Below are 20,856 nucleotides of genomic sequence, written 5' to 3' on the forward strand. Positions count from 1 at the left end.
GTTTAACCCATAGTGAGCTGCACTTCCTCCCTCTTTCTTGTGCAGCTTTTATTAACCGACATCCTATCCGTTTTCATCCTGCATGCATACCGAGTTAATGCATTCCAAATATCCAATATGTTGTTTGTTTGTTTAACATATTATTTGGACTCCCTGCTTTCTCAAATATTCAGTTTTTCGGGCAGCTGCCAGTGTCAGAAACACGTCAGAAATAATGCGAGAGGTTTAGGTAGGGCTGTCAAATCCAGACTGGGCAATTCCTGGAGATTTGGAAGTGGGATCTGGGGTGGGTGTTTAGGAAAGGGAGAGAAGTGAGCAAGCGTCAGTCCGAACACTGCAGGGTGTGAATGTAGCTATTTGTTCTTGTGACCAGGACTCTGTGCATATGTAACCTCTAACTGTGGGTTCTGTGGGGCAGAACTTGGAAGGAGTTGCAAAGAACTAAATTTTAAAACAAAATGGTTTACTTAACAAATAAAACTTTTAACATTTTCATTTAACATTAACAAGTTACAGTCCTTCTAAGTTGCATTTCAAGTCCTTATCTTGACAAACTACTGATAAATGCAAAGTCCAATTCCTGCTGGTGGTTGGCTTATGAAGACTTCAGAGGCTTGGTGAATGGGATCCAAGATGATGAAGGTCCCCAAAGGAACTCCCATCAACTACATACATAGCAAGCCCTGAAACAATAAATTCTAACATTTACAATTATAGCAAAAATAACCAACTCCCTTCCCACTAGTTCCCAACAACTTGGCAATTACCTTAAACAAGGTGTTAAGAGCTTAGAACGGATTAAATCAAGGTCCCAGCCTGGTAGCCTGGCTTCCTCCAACTTCACCAGTTTTGCAGCCTTCTGAGGCTTAGAGTCTCCACCCCTTTCTGGGTCAACCCATTCTGATCATAGGGGTTACACATACATCAATGTGACCTAAACTGAAGTTATCTTGTTTGCAGCCATGGCACATAGGGGTGCCAGCTGCAGGTTGGGAAATACCTGGAGATTTGGGGGGGTGGAGCTTGGAGAGGGAGGGGTTTGGGGAGGGACCTCAGCTGGGTATAATGCCATAGAATTCACCTTCTAAAGCAGCCATTTTCTCCAGGGGAACGGTTATGTATTTTCTGGGGATTAGCTGTAGTTCCAGGTAAATGCCAGACCCCACCTGGATGTTGGTAACCCTTATCAGCAGAGTTTAAAGCAGAGCTAACCAGAGTAGATGAGAAGGTCTATAGTCTTCTTGCATTCACTGCAGTCTTCTACCACTTTGGAAAAGAATACTCTCCACGCAAGATGTTCTTTCCATAGGGAGGTTTTACTTTTGCAGTTGTAAGGTTACACAGGCCTATACTATACAAGACTATAAGACTATACAGAACTCTTCAGCAAGAACAGTTGAACACACACTGAACTCTGACTCAACTCAGAACTCTATCTAAACTTAGCATATACAGTGCATTGGTTCTTATACATCCAACCAGATACACACACACACACACACACACACACCCCGCCACAGCAACAGCCTCTCATTGGTCCGGCAGTGGTGCGAACCTTTAGCACTCCAGATGTTATGGACTACAATTCCCATCAGCCCCTGCCAGCATGGCCAATTGGCATGGAATTGTAGTCCTTAACATCTGGAGTGCCAAAGGTTCGCCACCACGGGTAGAGTCACAGTTGAACTCACCAATCATGTTAAAGGTCAACTGTTGTTCCTTTGCCCTAGACTTACTGTCTCCGGCCTTGCTGTTGGCAAACCTCTGTTGGCAAACCCCACCCGCTCGAGCAGGGGCCAGCCTGTTCTAGCCTCCAGCAATTAGAAGATGCCCCTTTTGACATTTTATTTTATTTTATTTTATGATTTTACATTTTATGTTTTCATTACTACTAATTGTTTCCTGATTGCTTACTAGACCTATATGACAATCATTAAGTGCTGTACCTTATGATTCTTGACAAATGTATTTTTCTTTTATGTACACTGAGAGCATATGCACCGGAGACAAATTCCTTGTGTGTCCAATCACACTTGGCCAATAAAGATTCTATTCTATTCTATTCTATTCTATTCTATTCTATTCTATTCTATTGTGAACCTCTATCTATCTATCTATCTATCTATCTATCTATCTATCTATCTATCTATCTATCTATCTATCTATCTATCTATCTATCTATCTATCTATCTATCTATCTATCTATCTATCTATCTATCTATCTATCTATCTATCTATCTATCTATCTATCTATCTATCTATCTATCTATCTATCTAAAGGTTCACAAAAGGGGCATCTTCTAATTGCTGGAGGCTAGAGTATATATATATATATATATACAGCAAATATTATATATAAACAGCAAAAACAGCAAAATAAACAGCAAATATTATATATATAATATTTATATATATATAATATATAATATATATATTTGCTATATATATGGGGCTGTGTGTATGTCACTCAGAAAGCTTCTGTGGCACAAGTGGGTATTAAAACCCAGCACTGTAACCACTATACCACATTGGCTGTCAAAACCATAACAGCAAATAGTGAAAGACAGCCAGTGTGGTGTAGTAGTTAGAGGACGATACTGTGGAGAAAAAGGTTTGACTTCTCCACTCTGCCACAACAGCTTGTGGAGTGACCTTGAGTCAGATACACTCCCTCAGCCTAACCGACTTCACAGACTGTTGTGAGGATAAAATGGAGAGAGTGACCAAAAACTGCTTTGGGTCTCCATTAGGAAGAAAGGCAGAATACGAATGAATTAAATAAACAACAACAGTGCAGCAGATTCAAAATAATTTAACAACAGAGGAGGAATTCAGCAACATAAAGATGACATTGATAGATTAAAAAATCAGAACAAACTGGACAGCAAAATCAGGTGTGTGTGTAGTCATCTTCCTAGGAACCATATGAAGCAATAGCATGAATGAAAGAAAGAGCACAGTGAAGCGTAGGGGCTAATAGAATTGTTGGTTCAGATCTCACCTCTGCCATAAATTCACTTGGTGGTCTCAGGCCAGTGTAGCAAAGTCGTTAAGAGCCGCAGACTCTGGTGAACTGGATTCATTTCTTCACTACTACACATGAAGTCTGACAAGAGATCCTGGGCTAGCCTCAGTTCTCTCTGAACTCTCTCAGCCCCACCTACCTCACAAGGTGTCTGTTGTGGGGAGAGGAAGGGAAGCAGTTTGAGAACTGCTTTGAAACTCCGTACGGTTGAGAAAAGCGGAATATAAATTGAAACTCTTCTTCAAACTCTTCAAGCCCCCATCTTCCAACTACAGTATAAATAATCGCATCACAGTAGTGGCCTACCTCATAGGGGTGCTGTCAAGACAAATAAATGTGTGTGCAAAGTGCTATTCAGATGCTAAATATTCAGAAATCTCTGTCATGTGTGAATTCAGATTAACGTGGAAAGGCATTTGAACATAAGGGAAACTTCCAACAGCCATTTCAGTTTCCTCCATCACTCCAATTCTGATTTTTAGCTTGCTTAGCCAGACCCAGAGAACATTCCTATGTGAGAAAGATGGACAGTAAATTAGGTCTGGCTTCTTCAAATTATTAAGTTAGGTGATTCCCTAGTAGGAGTTACAGTAGTGGCCCTCGACTTAGAAAGGGATCAGATAAAATCATGAGGGTACCTTTAGTTGCTACTAGTCAGTTTCAGAGGCAGTATACTGCTGAAAACCTATTGCTGCAAAGGAGCTAATTGAGATGGGCTATAACCTTCATCCTCTGATTCTCAGAAACTTATGGTGGGTCACTGTGGGAAACAGGATGGTGGACCAGATGATCCAGTAAAGCTGCTTTTGTGCTTTTAAATTAGATATACCCCTAACATCACAGCAAAGCATGTTCTACAGGCAAACTCAATCATTTGTAAATAGAACATCTGATCTGTTCACCTTTTCTTCAGCTGCTTTGGGCGGATTCCACATGGACCAAAAACAGTGGTATGAAAACGGTGTAAACCCTTTTACACAATTTTACACCCTTTTACACTGTTTTCACACCATTTTCACACCGCTGTTTTTGGTTCATGCAGAATCTGCCTTGGGTTTGCAAACCATGGCTCACGCTGACTGCGATTTGGCCTGATGCTCTGAACAGGCAGAGAATTGCTTGAAGTAGGCTAGCAGATCTGAATCAGAAAGTACAACACCCGCTAACCCTGGTTGGGCACAGTCTGACTTGAAAACCCATAGTTATGTGTTTGTGAAACACAGATTTGGGTTCCCAGTTTACCACCTAAATTTGGCGTTATCTCAACACCTTCATCTATGTAGCATTTCTGTAACAGAGGAACCAAGATGAGACGTTCCTGTCATTCCAAACAGTAGTTAAGACTAACTGGGTTTTTTAAAAAAAGCAAAGTATAAACCATGATTGCAGATCCCGGTTTGATAGATCCTAGCTAAACTCACATTTGGCTCACCATACTAACCCTAGGTGAAACCATGGTTTCATAAGGACACAACAACAGTTGTCAATCATATATTGTCGAAGGCTTTCACGGCCGGAATCACTGGGGTGCTGTCTGGTTTCCAGGCTGTATGGCCGTGTTCTAGCAGCTAGAACATGGCCATACAGCCCAGAAACCAGACAGCACCCCAGTTGTCAATCATGGTCGCTTTATGTTGTTAAAAAAATCAACTATGGTTTCAGTTCAAGATCCTTGTTAGCACATACAATAATGTCCACATGGGACAGATAGTATTCATTTAATTCTTATCCCAGTCACTCCCCTTTGAATTCCTTGCCCCAAGTTGCCCAGCCTCTCACATTTCCTAGCCCCCTTTTCTGCCAACCTGCCCCTCTGAGGAAAACAAACTATTGTTAGTCAACAAGGCTGGGTTCAGGTTTTAGGGAGGACTAAGCAAGATTCTCTCCAGTGACTCATTTTTTCCATATGCATGGAGAGTGGTGTAGTGGTTAAGGTGTTGGAGTAGGACCTGGGCTTCCCCACTCACACCATGAAAGCTTGCTATGGTATGGAGGGCTATGATATGGAGGCAGGCAATGGCCAACCACCCCTGAACAGTCTCTTTCCTTGAAACCCCTATGGGGTTGCTATAAGTCAGCTGTGACTTGACAGCAAAAATAAAAATGTGTTTAAACATACTCAGCTCTTTCACCCTACTTCAAACCTCACTGAAAGTCACAAAGATAAAAGAAACATAAGACATATAGTTCACTTTTCGAGGCATGAAATGGTAGGATCTCCCAATGCCCCTGTGGAAGTTCCCAATCCCTCTGGAAGCATATGAGCCAAGGGTCCTTGCCTGCAGTGTGTCAGACCATAAGTTTCGCTCCTTGGCTCCACATCACAGACTCACATTTTTCTGTCCAAAGGAGACCCCTCCTCTTTCTTGCATTTTTTAATTCAAGGTTATGGATAGCAACACAAAAAATAAAGACACAGCAGAACAGCCGGATGATTTCTTTTTACTGAGTAATGTATGAACAACATGTACCTTATGGGAGAAAAATAAGTTGCCACCTCAGGAAAATGTCATGCAACATATGAAAGAACATTCTCTTCATCAAAAGGCACACAAATAAGGTAAACTGGAAAGAAACCTGGAAACGATTGAGTGTTTCTAATGGAAAAAGAAAGTTTCATATGGAACTCGATATTCAATTCCACTTTTCAGACCTTCAAAAGCACTTCATAATAACTTAAAAGTACTTCCCAAAAGAGAAAGCTACATGGTTTAAATACTTAAAATATGAAATGGGCACTGTTGCTAGCTATCCGAGAAACAAAACTCATGTCATTTATGAAATTAAGTGGCCCCCAAAAGATCTAATGAGATCCAGAGATAGTCATGATTGCCCTGTTAGTCTCCAGGTTTAGAGAAATTACTGAATTGGGCTTTTAAAGCTTTGAATATCAAGTTACAGAAGCACCCAGAGAAAAAGGGGCCATGGAATATGACATCATCAGAATGCATCTGAACCTCTGCCTCACAAATGAGCTCTTTCAGAGCATACAGGTGGGCTAAGCTCTAAGTATAAAATTAAAAGAACAAAACAAAAATATTAGTATATTATAAAAAAGGAGCATTAACTTGAGATTTGAAAACATGCAAAAATCAGACACCTGATTTAATCAGCATACTTTTTTTTAAAAAAAGGATAACAAAAGGAAAGGGATAACACTGTACTTTCAGTTCAAATTTAGGAGAGGCGAAGAAGGGGAAAAAGCTGACTGGCAGCAAAGGCGCGATGTCTGCTTGTTTTAAGTGGCACAGCAGTCCTAAAATTTCCAGCCAGTAAAATGTTTGGTTGCTATAAACTGGAAATCATTTATCAGAATGGGAACATAAAGTCCTAGGCTGTTTGTTTGTTTTTAAAGTCTTCCTTTGCAAAACAAAAAAGGCTGATGGGTCTTATACAGGGTGATAAACTGAGTGATTTAAAGTTTCTAATTATGACAGGCTTTCTCCTCCCGCCCCAACCCTGGGTTATTCTTTCATAACTTCCTGTTCATTGTTATTTTTCTCCTCCCTGTTAGTTTTTTCAGGTGCAGAAATCTCTGCGCCACCCCCCAGACTTTTCTCTCCTAGATGGACCGTGTAATGCCTGTGAAGTTCCGATTTGGAGCGGAAATTTTTCCCACAGTCAACACACAGAAACGGCTTTGCTCCTGTGTGGGTCCTTTGATGGGAAATGAGGTTGGAGTTGCGGTTGAAGCTTTTCCCGCAGTCTGTGCAGGTGTAAGGCTTCTCTCCTGTGTGGATCTTCTGATGCCTGGTCAGGCTGGTGCTATCACAGAAGCTCTTCCCACAGTCCGAACAGATATATGGGGTCCCCCCTGTGTGGACTCTCTGGTGCCTAACCAGGCTCATGTTCGAATAGTAGCTTTTCCCGCACTCAGCACACTCAAATGGTTTCACCCCTGTGTGGGTTTTCTGATGAGTAATAAGGTTCGAGCTCCAGCGGAAGCCTTTACCACATTCTAGGCATGTGTACGGCATCTCTCCTGTGTGGATTCTCTGATGGAGAGTGAGATCCGCCTTCCGGCAGAAGTTTTTCCCACAGTCAGCACAGTTGTATGGTTTCTCTCCTGTATGGATCCTCTGATGGATTCTCAGTTCTGATCTTTCGCAGAAGCTAACCCCACATTCAGGACATTTATATGGTTTTTCTCCCTTGTGGATGATGGAGTGACGGATCAAATGTGACTTCACACGGAAGCTTTTTCCACAATCCAAACATTGATATGCTTTCTCCCCAGCATGGATTCTCTGGTGGATGGTAAGGCCCGAACTTTGGCAGAAGCACTTCCCGCAGTCTAAGCATTTGTATGGTTTTTCCCCTGTGTGGATTCTCTGATGTCTGACAAGGCTGGTGCTGTAATTGAAGCTCTTCCCACAGTCCAAACATTTATAGGGCATGTTGCCTGTGTGGGTTACCTTAAATTCAATTATGTCCGAATTCTCTACTAAGCTCCTGTCATCCTCCACATGCTCACTCTTTACTGTGTGGATTCTCTGTTGGCCCATACTTTCCCCAAGAGACTCCTCACCTTTGTGAAGTTTCTCTGTTTTTCCATCTGGGGAACTCCCCTGAGGAACCTCCAGCCCTTGCCAAGTTCCAGAAGCTTCTGCCTGCTCCTTACACGGGGAACTTTCCTCTTCTGCACTGTCCATCGGAACCCCATTGGTTTCCCCCTTGTCAGAACCTCCACGCTGATCACTTCCCTCGTCCTCAGTTGCAGCCAACAGCGGTTCACTTGCTGGAATAAAGAGAACATTTGGAACTTTACACGGGGGATAAATATTTTTAAAAGCTAGCTAAATAGCACTACCAAGGCAGGATGAGATATGTGTGCAGCTGAGATCCCCTGGGGTGGGCTGGGTACAATCTGCCTCTGCAGATGCAGAGAAACATCTCACTTCACCCATGAGGTTCCTTCTGCTAAAGAACTACCCAAACTACAGTCAGTAAATTCTGTCCTAAAGAGAACTGTCAGATACATATCCTCCCATCCCTATGTTCTAGATCAGGTGCCAATTGGCCATGGTGGCAAGGGCTGATGGGAATTGTAGACCATGAACATCTGGAGAGCCGCAGGTTGCAGACCCCTGTTCTAGATCTTGGAGCGGGCTGCTAATAGTTGGAGATTTGGATGGTGTGGTCTGGGAATTGTGGAGTTTGGGGTGGGAAGGGATCTCAGCAGGGTATATTGCCATGGAGTGCACCACTCAAAGCTGCCATTTGTCTTTAGAAGAACAGATCCCTGTATTCTGGAGATAAAATCAAATTTCATATCATAGCAAATTTCCAGGACCCACCTGGAGACTGGCAACCCTAGCCTTAGAATAGGATATTTTGATTTCCTGGTACCACCAACTACCCCTTATCAAAGTTATCAAAAGCACTTAATGTTTTAACACCACAATGGTAGCAGTCAGGTTCTGTCTCTTCCCCGTGACTATTATCTTTTTGTTAAATCAGCTGGGAAGAATGTTATAAATGGTGCCCTAGGTTTTGTTGTAGCTTTATAGTATGGTATCACTGTATGGTTGAATGTAGTATAGTATGGCTGAATGGGATAGAATCATACAGTTGGAAGAGACCACAAGAACCATCCAGTCCAACCCCCTGCCATCCAGCCTCTGTTTAAAATCGCCAAAGAAGGAGACTCCATCACACTCCGAGGCAAGGAATTCCACTGTCCAACAGCACTTACTATCAGGAAGTTCTTTCTAATGTGTAGGTGAAATCTCTTTTCCTGTACCCTGTACCCTGAACTCCTTGTCCTAGTCTCTTGAGAAGCAGAAAACAAGCTTGCACCCTTTTCAACATGACATCCCTTCAAATATTTAAACATGGCTATCATGTCACCCCTTAACTTTCTCTTCTCCAGACTAAACATACCCAGCTCCCTAAGTCTCTCTTCATAGATCTTGGATTCCAGACCTTTTACCATTTTGGTCACTCTCCTCTGGACCTGTTCCAGCTTGTCAATATCCTTCTTAATTGTGGTGCCCAGAACTGGACACAGTATTCCACATGAGGTCTGACCAATGTAGAATAGTGCAATATTATTAAATCTCTTGATCTAGACACTACACTCCTATTGATGCAGTCCAGAAATGCATTGGTTTCTTGGCTGCCGTATCACACGGCTGACTCATGTTCAGTCTGCGGTCTACCAAGATTCCCAGATCCCTTTCACTTGTACTGTTGTCAAGCCATGTGTCACTCATCTTACATCTGTGCATTTCCTTTTTTCTGCCTAACTGTAGTATCTTACAACATTTATCTCTGCTGAAATTCATTTGGTTAGTTTTGGCCCAGCTCTCTGATCTGTCCAGGTCATTTTGAATTCTGATCCTGTCCTCCGTTATACTCCCTGTGAATGTATTTTAGATTTTTATACTCCAAATTTATTATAAGGTTATACTTTATGTAGCATTTTAATAGCAAGCCACCCTGAGCCTGGCTGTGGTCAGGGATGTGGAGGGTATAAATATAATAAATGAAATAAAAATAAATATAAATATTTTATACTGTATTTATTTATATGAATACATTTTAAAGGCATCGGGTCATTACTGATCCATGGGGTGACATAACATCACAACATTTACTTGGCAGACTATGTTTAAGGGGTGGTTTGCCATTACCTTCTCCAGCTGCCTACACTTTACCCCCAGAAAGCTGGGTACTTTTTACTGACTGTGGAAAGGCAGAAGGCTCAGTCAACCTTGAGCCAGCTACCTGAAACCGACTTCTGTCAGGACTGAACTCAGATTGTGAGGAGAGCTTTGACTGCTTATCACTCTGTGCCATGGAGTTCAATAAACAAAACTTATACATTGTAATGACTGTGCAACTGTTGTATGCAGCCCCTGAGCCCTGCATGGATAGGGAATGGGTGGGGTGGAAACTGAATAAATAAAATACATTTACTTGTTATTACTAGTAATTTGAAGGTGTTAAGCTACTTTTCATTGGTGTACATTGAAAGTATTTTAAGTCTCCCTTTCTCCTGAGACCCGAGGCGGCTTGCATTATTCCAAAGCATTACACACAGGGCAAATAAAAACAGAAGGATTCACAACAGGGCAATTTTCTGCTGAAGAATGCAGTTCTTAAGGCATGGATCTATTGACTTTTATTGATTTATATACCAGCTTTTCTCCCCAACAGGGACTCCTGGCAGCTTACATTACTTTCCTTCCCTCTGTCTCATCTTCACAACAACCCTGTGAGGCAGTGTGCAAGTGGCCCAAAATCATCAAGCAAGCTTCTATGGTAGAGTGGGAATGCCAAACCAGGCTCTTTCAGATCCCAATCTGAAATTACTCCAGGGATCCCCAGCCTTTTGGAGCCTGTGGACACATTTGGAATTCTGTCACGGCATGGGGGGCACAGCAATAAAATGGCTGCCACAAAACGACTGCTGCAGGAGGTGGAGCCAGTCATACAGTGATTGTCACAGTTTAACTTTTTTGTGCTGTGGTGGCAGCTGCTGCCACAGCAACATTTTAAACAACTGCATTTTAACATTTTAAACAACATTTAAACAACTGCCTGTGTAATTCCACTTTTGGGCATATGCTTTGTTTTCAGATTTCTGGAATCCCAATCCTGTCATTCCACATACCAGATGTCTATCGGAAGTTATCAGAGATACAGTGTGGTACAATGATTAGAGTGTCAGACTAGGACAGTGGTGGCGAACCTTTGGCACTCCAGATGTTATGGACTACAATTCCCATCAGCCCCTGCCAGCATGGTCAATTGGCCATGCTGGCAGGGGCTGATGGGAATTGTAGTCCATAACATCTGGAGTGCCAAAGGTTCGCCACCACAGGACTAGGACCTGAGCGACCCAGGTTTGAGTCCTCACTGGGGCTCCAAAGCTCATTAGGTGATTTTGGGCAGACCACAGGGCCTCAGCCTAATACAGGGTTCTTGGGAGGATAAAATGGAAGAAAGAGCAATGTAAGTCACTTTGGATTCCCACTGGAGAGAAAGGTGAGGCATAATTTTGTCAACAGTGCCGATTTGCATTGAAATTGGTCTTGAGCCTCAAGAAGAAAGGGGGGTAATAAATTAATGTAAATAAATCTGTTACCAGAGCCTGGATATTGATATTTTCACATGCATGACGCGAAAGACAGGAAGTGGAGAAGAGGCTGGTGTTTCAGGCTAGAATTTGGAAGAGCCAGGTTCGATTCTCTCCTCTGCCATGGAAGCCTGCTGGGTGACTTTGTGCCCATCACTCACTCTAGCCTAGCCTACCTCAAAGGGCTGTTGTGAGTATATAATGCAGGGATAAAGGAGGATGTAATTCCACTGCTCCTCCCAAGATTTCACCCCTTCTATCTGTCATCAAGGCAAGCTAGCCCCAGATTACTTATGAACCACTGCCAATACCCCAGCATTTATACTGCACCTTAAGCATTTAAAATACTTACCCTAAAACTTAAAAAAAATATTAAGGTCCCTCAAGAGACCCTTTATTTTGAGAGTAACTGGCCAGCATAGGTGTGCCACAAAAATTATTGGTTTGTAAACATACAACAGTCTTGTGAAGCAGGTCAACATTATGAACATCTCATGCTGCAGATATGAGGTTGCCAACTCCAGATGAGGTCTGAGATTCTCTCAGAATTAGAATTTATCTCCATATAGTGTTGCAAGGTCCCCCCAGCACAGGCAGGGGGGCTTGCTGGCAGCAGCAGGGAGTCCTAGCCCAGCATAATGGTGACATCACTTCTGGCAAACACCAGAGGCTATGCCATCATGTTGTTGACAGTGTGTGACATTCTGATATTTGGGCATAATCTCTATGGCAGAATAAATTTTTACCATAGAGTTTTTGTCCCAATATCAAAGCATTCATTGGCACCAGCAACATGATGATGTCACTTCAGTATATGCCAGAAGTGATGTCACTGCCATGTCTGGCTAGACTTTTCCTTGCTGCTGATAAGTCCCCTCTGACAGACAGCTGATCAGTAGTAGGGGTGGTGGCTGGGGGCCGGGGGTCTCCTGCCCCCAGCAGGGGCTTAGCAGCCCTATCTCCAGATGACAAAGATCAGTTACCCTGGAGCAAAAAATGGCAGCTTTGGAAGGAGGATTCTATGGCATCATAGATTACTGAGTCTCTACTCACCACCAAACTGGCAACAATATTTGGGGGAGGGAGAACTGGAACGAAAGAGTGGTTGGCTTCAGGCTACCAAGTGAATTCACAGCATCAAAACTGGACATTTTGCAGGATCACCCCTTGTTCTCTTCCTTACTGGTCTTGGTGTAACAGAAATGTTGGCTGCTGGCAGATCAATTTGACCAATATCACCAGAGCAATATCATCAGAAGGTTTACGGACATTCCCCACCCCCCAGCTTTGCCAGCACCGATAATTTGGTCACGAGGTCACTCTTACCTATCAAGTTTGTACCACCTTCCAGATTGGCCTCTTTGCACAGCCGCTTGGTCTCACTATGCAATGGAGCACGCTCTGCCTCGGAGAAATTCGGGATTCCTTCTTTGATCAGCACCTTGACCTGAAAGCAGAAGCAAAGGTCCCATTTAGATGGCTGGAAAGGATCTCGCTCTTAAAGTGACTTCTCTTGGCTACATCAGGCTCGTAGAAGGGATAGAGTGGGGGTTTGCCCAACTATTCAAGAAATGCCATTTAGAGAACAAAGTCTGTGATTACACTTCTGCCAGCTCAAGACAGGCAGTTTAAAATCCACCAGAGTTGCAGTGGTGGTTACTTCATGAAAACAGTAAAAAAAGGTCAGTCAAATCATTCATGACTCCACCACTTCAAGATGGCAGGTGGGTGTGGCAGGGAGGATTTATTGATTTACAAAGTTGATACATTGCCGCTCCAGAGAGCGGCTCAGTGTGGGATTCAAACCTGGGTCTCCCAGATACTAGCTAGCCTGACCTTGTAACTACCACACCATATTGGCTCTCTTTGGGGCAAGCCTCCTTCTTACCTGCTCATTCTGGCTCTCAGATGCCTGCTTTCTTGGCTGGAACCCTTCTGCCAAGATCACTGCCTGGGCACAGGTCTTCGGACAGCCTTCCATCACCCAGCTCTGGATCTCTGGGGGCAGGATGTCCAGGAATTGTTCCAGAACCAGCAGCTCCAGGATCTGCTCCTTGGTGTGTCTCTCTGGCTTCAGCCATCGGCAGCAAAGGAACCAGAGGCGGCTGCAGGCCTCACGGGACCCCTCAGCCTCGCAGAAACGGAACTGCCGGAAGTGCTGCCGCTGAATCTCTGAGACAACCATATCCTCATCCAGGACCTCTTCCTTCATTTTCTCAGAGGAATCCACTATCCTATGGGCCTCCTCACCAAGGCCTGGTGGGGTTGGGGTCTCCCATACATCTGAGGTACACTGGTTGCCATCTGTCTCTCTTCCAAAGGAGGCTGGAGCAATTTGAGTACCTTCCAGGTGGGAGGATTTCAACATCTGGGGGTTGCTGCTTTCAGAGCCTGGAGATGTTACTCTGTGGGTGACTGCCTGCCACGCTCTGGCATCCCTCTGTGGAAGAAACCCGAGGCTGTGGTCCTGTTCAACTAGGCCTCGCCATCTTGGTTCAGAATCTCCAGAACACTCTGGCTGAGGGATGCCAGAAGCTTTCTTCCATTCCACTCTCAACAAGGAGTCTTCTGGCCCTTGTGCCTCCATTTCTTCCTCCAGCTTTGGGACAACACTCTGCAGCCCTTCCATTACCTCTTCTGTCCTGGGGCCTACCAACCCCATTTCCTTCATCAAGCCAGGGCCTGTCACTTCCAGCTCCTGCTTCGAAATAGGGCCTATACCTTCTAGCTTCTCTACTTCCTTCTCCAATAGCCCCTCCTGTTTTAGTGGGGCGTGAAACTCAGCCCCCAAAACAGACGGCATTCCATGCTCAGCTGCCATTTTGTCCAAGGCCAACGGTTTACCGCAGGATGGTCTAGTAAGCTTTCTTCAGGTTATTGGAGTTCCAAGCTGAAAGGGGGTTAAAAAGAGGTGACAATCCCGTTCCAGAGGGGCTGCTCCCTGAAGAAAAAGACAGTCATTTTTAAAAGATGCCTGACACCTCCACAAGAAGCGACTTAACAACAACAACAACAAATGCGCATAACAAAAAAAGTCTATAACCAATAAAACCAATTAACGCAGCAGTGGAAAAATTGTGGTACAAAACACTAGCACAACATTTGCAGATGTTTAAAAGACATAACAAAACAACTTAACCAACATTCTGATAACCCCCTACAACAAGGCTAACATTCCAGCCCCTCTTAGCCATGTAGCCTGTTCATGTTTCTAGTCCTTATTTAAAACATCAAACAATGTACTGGTGCATTTGGCCGATTTACGGCAACTTCACATAGGATTTTTCCAGACAGGCGATGAAGAGAGGTTGTTGAGGCATTGCTTGCCTCTCCATAGAAAGCCTGGTCTTCTTTAGTGTTCTCCCAACCAAATACTGACCAGGACCGACCCTGTTCAGCATCAGACCTGATGAGACTGGTTTAGCCTGGGCCATCCAAGTAAGGGTGTTTTATAATACGTGTGGGTGCACGTCATCAAGTCACAGATGTCTTATGGCAACCCTGTAGGGTTTTCAAGGCAAGAGATGTTTGAAGGTGGTTTGCAATTGTCTACCTTCATGTGGGCTGAGAGAGTTCTGAGAGGACTGTCACCCAGTAGACTTCAAGTGGAAGAGTGCGGGATCAAACCTAGTTTTCCAGGGTAAAGTCCGTAGCACTTAACCACTACACCCCACTGGCTCCATTAATAAAGGTAAATTAAGAGGGACAGCCAAGCACCTAGATAAATGAATCTGGACCAAGTAGTTTCGATCCACAAATGATTTTTTTTTCCAAGGTGAAACTGAATAAGTCACAATGAAACAATCTGCAGCGTGCTGATTTAATTTACTGTGCCACTCCAAGAAAGAGTTGTGGTAGCTTGCTGGCACAGCCATACCCTCCACACGGAAGGCATTGCATTCTAACCCCGGCATCCCCCAACAATCACCCCCACTGAAGAGTCACAAAGACAACGGTGTCATTTGGCAGGTTCATAAATGCCCTAGATTCATGGATAAAGCACCTGTTCTGAATGAAGATAACAGAAAATGCCCCAAAAGGCCTTTCTCAATCCAAGATCCGGTGCAGAAGATGCCAACTTTATATGAGCATGTGTAAAGTCACAGACAACTTGTGGCAACCCCGGAGAATTTACATGGCAAAAGACTAAAAGAGGTGGTTTGTCACTGCCTCTGTCATCTGTCATCTGCACAGCAAAACCCTGGACTACCCTGATGGTCTCCCATCTAAGTACTAACCAGAGTCGACCCAGCTTAGCTTTGGAGAGCTGATGAGATCAAACTATCTTACGCCATCCACATTAGAACAAGCCAAATAAATAGGGTAAATTATTTTTCCTGCCATTAAAAAGAACTCAACTTTACCTAACCAGTTTAGGCCACCATGATTGAGATTTCATTTATTTATTGTTTGTTTATTTAAACATTTATTAGCCATCTTTTTACCTAGTGGGGCTCAAGGCAGCTTACAACGTGAACAATACAACAATGATTAAAAACACACACACTCACATAAAATACCAAAATTTAAAAATGTATAATTGGGATGGCTAAAAAAGAAATACTAAATTAATTTTAAATTGACAAGGGAGAGGGCGAAAATGACACACTGAATTAAGTCTATTTTTAAAAAAGAAATCTGCCAGGGTAGGCTTGGGAAGGTATTGCTATAGGGCAGGTAGCCCCTCCCCTGCCCGCACCCCTTTAAAATAATACCTACTTGCTTCTGAATGGTAAAGAGGAGAAGTTCGTCTTAAGAAGAGTTCTGTCTTGACTCAAAATCTTGCACGCCAAGTTATTCTGCCTGCAAAGTTATTCTGACGTGCGACACGGAGACAGTAGGGGTAAAGGGGGAGGTAGGTGGCAGATATCCCTGCCATAGGATTTGGGAAAGAGACTGATGGAAGGGTGACTGTCCTATCCTCCACTTATTCTCTCCAGACCAACCAAGCCACACCCCCGCCTTGCATTTTTCTGCAGCTTCACCCCCCTTCAAGCCTCCCTAACTCACCACGCGGCCGCCATTCACCTCCTGCTGAGCAGCTGCTGAATATTCCAACCGGAAGGAACTCTAGCAGGTATACAACAAGCCTTTGAAGTTCTTTCCCACCCCTTCTAGGAACCTCATTATAGGGAACTCTCTCGTCTTAACTCTTTCAGATCTCTTTCTTCGCTTCTTTCAAACAGCGTCAGCTAAAAGTGGGACGGAGTTACACGGGGCTCTTCTTTAGGCTTGCAGGGGTAAAAAAAAATACGGAAAGAGACGGGGGAGAAGATTTTATTGAAGGCATTTTTATTCCACCAAAAGGATTCAAGGAGGTGACTGCAACCAAGAAATCACATGGAGGCAGCTTTAGGAAGGGTAGCCATGAAGGAGCTAGAAAAGATTATTGAGAGTAAGAAGGATGTGTTACTGGCGACCAGGATCAAGTTAATTTATACCATAATATTCCCATTACTCTGTATGAGCATGAAAGCTGGACAGACGGCTGACAGAAAGGAAGTAGGTTCCTTTGAAATGTGATGTTGGAGAAGAGTTTTGTGGATACTGTGGACTGCAAAAAAAAAAAGACAAATCGGTGGGTTCTAGACCCACTCAAGCCTGAATTCTCTCTAGAAGTTAGAATGTCTAAATTGAGGCCTTGGTCATATTGTGAGAAGACAACTGGAAAAGACAATAAAGCTATGCAAAGTTGAAAGCAGTTGGAAAAGAGGAAGACCCACCATCAGATGAATTGACTCTACAAAACAAGCCATGGCCCCCAGTTTGCAATACCTGAGTGAGGCTGTTAACGATAGGACGTTTTGGAGGACATCGGTTCATAGAGTCACCATCAGTCAGAAGCTACTTGATGGAACTGACCACACACACAAAAATGAAATCATCAAAACAAGAGGGAATATTCAGTGCTAAAGTTGGGTGTTTTACCTGGCAAAGTAGATATGCCAACATCTGGGTTTCATAATGGAAGGAAATAGAACTGATTTCCCAGAGACTTTTGTGCTATGTGACTTTGCTCATAGCCTGGCTCCCTGTATCACCTTGGGGCTATTTATTATCTAGCTTCCATTATATTTGAGCTTGCAAATATAGGAAGTAGGGGTGGGTAGCGTGGTGGCCAAGTTTGCAGATGATACCAAATTATGTAGGGTGGTGAGAACCACAAAGGATTGCGAAGAGCTCCAAGCGGACCTTGATAAATTAGGTGAGTGGGCTCAGAAATGGCAAATGCAGTTCAATGTAGCAAAATGTAAAGTGATGCACATAGGGGCAAAAAATCCAAACTTAGGGGCAAAAAATCCAAACTTCACATACACGCTACAGGGGTCAGTGCTATCAACACAGACCTGGAAAGGGATTTAGGCGTCTTAGTTGATAGTTCCATGGGAATGTCAACTCAATGCATGGCAGCTGTGAAAAAGGCAAACTCTATGCTGGGGATCATTAGAAAAGGAATTGATAATAAAACTGCAAAGATTGTCATGCCCTTATATAAATCAGTGGTGCGACCGCACTTGGAGTAATGTGTCCAGTTCTGGTTGCCGATCTCAAAGAAAAAGGATATTGAGGAGATAGGAAAAGTGCAGAGAAGGGCAACAAGGATGATTGAGGGACTGGAGCACCTTCCCTATGAGGAGAGGCTGCAGCGTTTGGGACTCTTTAGTTTGGAGAGGAGACATCTGAGGGGGGATATGATTGAAGTCTACAAAATTATGCATGGGGTAGAAAATGTTGACAGAGAGAAATTTTTCTCTCTTTCTCACAATACTAGAACCAGGGGGCATTCATTGAAAATGCTGGGGGGAAGAATTAGGACTAATAAAAGGAAACACTTCTTCACGCAACGTGTGATTGTTTGGAATATGCTGCCACAGGAGGTGGTGATGGCCACTAACCTGGATAGCTTTAAAAGGGGCTTGGACAGATTTATGGAGAAGTCGATTTATGGCTACCAATCTTGATCCTATTTGATCTGAGATTGCAAATGCCTTAACAGACCAGGTGATCGGGAGCAACAGCCACAGAAGGCCATTGCGTTCACATCCTACATGTGAGCTCCCAAAGGCACCTGGTGGGCCACTGCGAGTAGCAGAGAGCTGGACTAGATGGACTTTGGTCTGATCCAGCTGGCTTGTTCTTATGTTCTTATGTTCTTATGTTCCAGATCCTAATCTAACACTTTAATAACTACTCTACACAAGGACCATGAAGGATAAACAGTGCTAGCAAGTATTAGAAAATTACACAAGATAATCCACCTTGAGTCTCAATGAGAAAGGTGCACTGTAAATAAAATAAATATATCCAAAAATGGACTCAAGGGGGAGTCGATGGCTAAGATTGGCTGGGATCAGGGGTCTGAAAACAGATTATGCGAGATAAACAGTGATGACTGAACCTTGTATTCAGGCATGGGCATATTGTAAAAAAAATGACCATGGATGGCTCAGACTAGCCTGATCTCATCAGATCTCAAAGCTAAACAGGGCTGTTCCTGGTTAGTGATTGGATGGCAGGTCCAAAAGGAAGTCCATGGTTGCTGCACAGAGCCAGGCAATGGCAAACCACCTCTGTTCATCTCTTGCCTTGAAAACCTCATGGTGTTGCCACAGGTTGGCTGTGACTTGACAGCACTTTCCGCCACTACCAGGCAGAATTGCCAGTTTTCAAACCAGCTCTAGAAGCTGTGCCTTAAGTTGCCAACAGATCTGAAGCGAAACACCATGTTCCTTTGATGAGGTGTTATTTACCACATGATGTGATTTGCCTCCATGCTACAAACAGCTTCCAATTCCCTACTACCCCACATTAAAGGGACAGGATGTTTTTCTTCAAGCTTGCTGTTCTCCGTGTGCGACCTGGAGATTTCTCAGAATTGCAACTGCTGTTCAGAGTACAGAGATCAGCTCCCTTGGAGAAAATGGCTGCTTTGGAGGGTGGACTCTATCATATTATGCCCCGCTGAGATTCTTTCCCTTCCCCAACTCCATTTCCCCTAGGCTGTAACCCCAAATCTCCAAAACTTTCTTAACCTGGAATTGGCAACCTTAGCTATACCTCTCCCATTATATACTCCCAAAGAGCTGATGTTCCAGGGCGAAAACCTCCTAGTATTCCCTGGCCCAAAATCAATACAATTATCCTCAACCAGGACCAGGGCCTTCTTGGGCATGGCCCCTGCCTGGTGGAACACTCTGTCTTTGTAGACTAGGACCCTGCAGGATCTCTTCCAATTCTTCAGAACCTGATGTTCCTCCAGGCTTATGGTTCAGGGAAGCCATTTTTTACAGTCTGGGACTGGCTGGCTCACTGCTGGTGCTGCTTCCAGTAAGCTGCCAGGCTGTCAAGTTCAACTTTGAACAGAGTTTTAAATAATATTTTGTTGTATTTATTTACAGTGTTTTTAAATTGTTCTAATTGCATTTGTTGTATTTTTATTATAAACTAAAAGGCACTTTGTTAATTGTTGTTAACTGCTCTGAGCCCTGCTTTGCGGTGGGAGGGAGGGATATAAATTGAAATAAATGAATACCTTAAAGTACCTGAGCTTCCTGCTGAGGTAACCTTCAGCTGCCAATTTCTGCAGGTCAGGCTTCTGCTACAGGGAGAGGAGCAGGCTAGGCCAGACTTTGCTGGCCAGCTGGCAAAACTTTTGCTGTGTCCTTAACATTAGCTGCCTCCCCAAACACTTTATGAACAGAAGCTCTTGTGTTTGTGTTCATAGCAGCTGCGTGCTAAGCCAACCATAACAGGTGGTCCTTTTCTGTGTGGGGCCTGTGTGTGCAACATACCTTCCCCCATCAGCTGCAACATTTAACAGAAATATGTCTAAGAATGTGGGAGAACATAAGCAATTTATAAGAAATGCCTATTATATTTTTTATCCCAGTCAAAAAAGTGAGGCACGGGTGTAGAGTAGCCACCTGGCTTGCTGTGAGAAAGTATATGGAAATGGACAGCTGACACACTTCACGGCCTGGAGGAAAATCACATCCCATAAACCCTCTACTAAAGGGACAGAGCAGCTAAAAACATAAATAAATACAATTTAAAAATATAAACAACCATATAAAAATTCAATGAAAACTACAATCACAACAGTTATGACTAACAATAGTATTTCAGTTAATGCCTTCAGTTTCAGTTCTTGAGAGACACTATGCAAATGCACAGTGGAGGAGCTCACAGAGATTTCAGTGGGGAAGGCATAAGCGAGGGCAAAGAGACAGGATAGAAAGGGAGAAGGGAGAAGGGTGGAAAGGAAAGGAAAGGAAGAGGAAAGGGATGTGAAACTGCTAGCCACAGATGCAGATGCAGGCAAAACGCCAGGAGAAAATACTGCTGGAATACAGCCACACAACCCGGAAAACCCACAACATCCTAGTCATTTCGGCCATGAAAGTCTTCGACAACTAAAAGTTAACTTTTAACAAAGAAAGTGTAATAACTTATAAACTTTTAATAATGTTAGTTAACATTTGTATAAATATAAATGAATTACAGGATACTTTGGGTTCTGGAATACCAGAACCCAGCCTACTGTTACGGCTTTTAAAAAATATGAAATGGAAGTCACAGGGGGGAAAATGGCAGTTATAAAAGGCCACTGCTTCCTACACCAAGACACAGTTCTAGCTGGTGGCCAGGAGGAGCAGTTTTGCTTCAGTGCTGGAGATGCTCACTGATTATTGCAGGGCTTGAGGGCCAGGAATCCTCACCTGCAACTCTCAAAAATGAAAATAACAGC

General features: G+C 43.6%; 1 protein-coding gene across 1 annotated transcript in view; it reads right to left on the bottom strand.

Annotated features, from left to right (window-relative positions):
* LOC125429790 overlaps positions 1 to 16,179 on the bottom strand; it is a 36,708-nt gene extending 20,529 nt beyond the window's left edge. The window contains exons 1-4 of the mRNA XM_048491249.1: positions 16,119 to 16,179; positions 12,997 to 14,049; positions 12,435 to 12,555; positions 6,491 to 7,763 (exon numbers count right to left, since the gene is read on the bottom strand). Of these exons, the coding sequence (XP_048347206.1) occupies positions 6,491 to 7,763; positions 12,435 to 12,555; positions 12,997 to 13,929 (2,327 nt within the window). The 5' untranslated portion in view covers positions 13,930 to 14,049; positions 16,119 to 16,179. The remainder of the gene's footprint in view (positions 1 to 6,490; positions 7,764 to 12,434; positions 12,556 to 12,996; positions 14,050 to 16,118) is intronic.
* Between the last annotated feature and the right edge of the window lie 4,677 nt (positions 16,180 to 20,856).

This window comes from Sphaerodactylus townsendi, linkage group LG03 (genome assembly GCF_021028975.2).
Source record: "Sphaerodactylus townsendi isolate TG3544 linkage group LG03, MPM_Stown_v2.3, whole genome shotgun sequence".
In the NCBI taxonomy this organism is placed as follows: domain Eukaryota; kingdom Metazoa; phylum Chordata; class Lepidosauria; order Squamata; family Sphaerodactylidae; genus Sphaerodactylus; species Sphaerodactylus townsendi.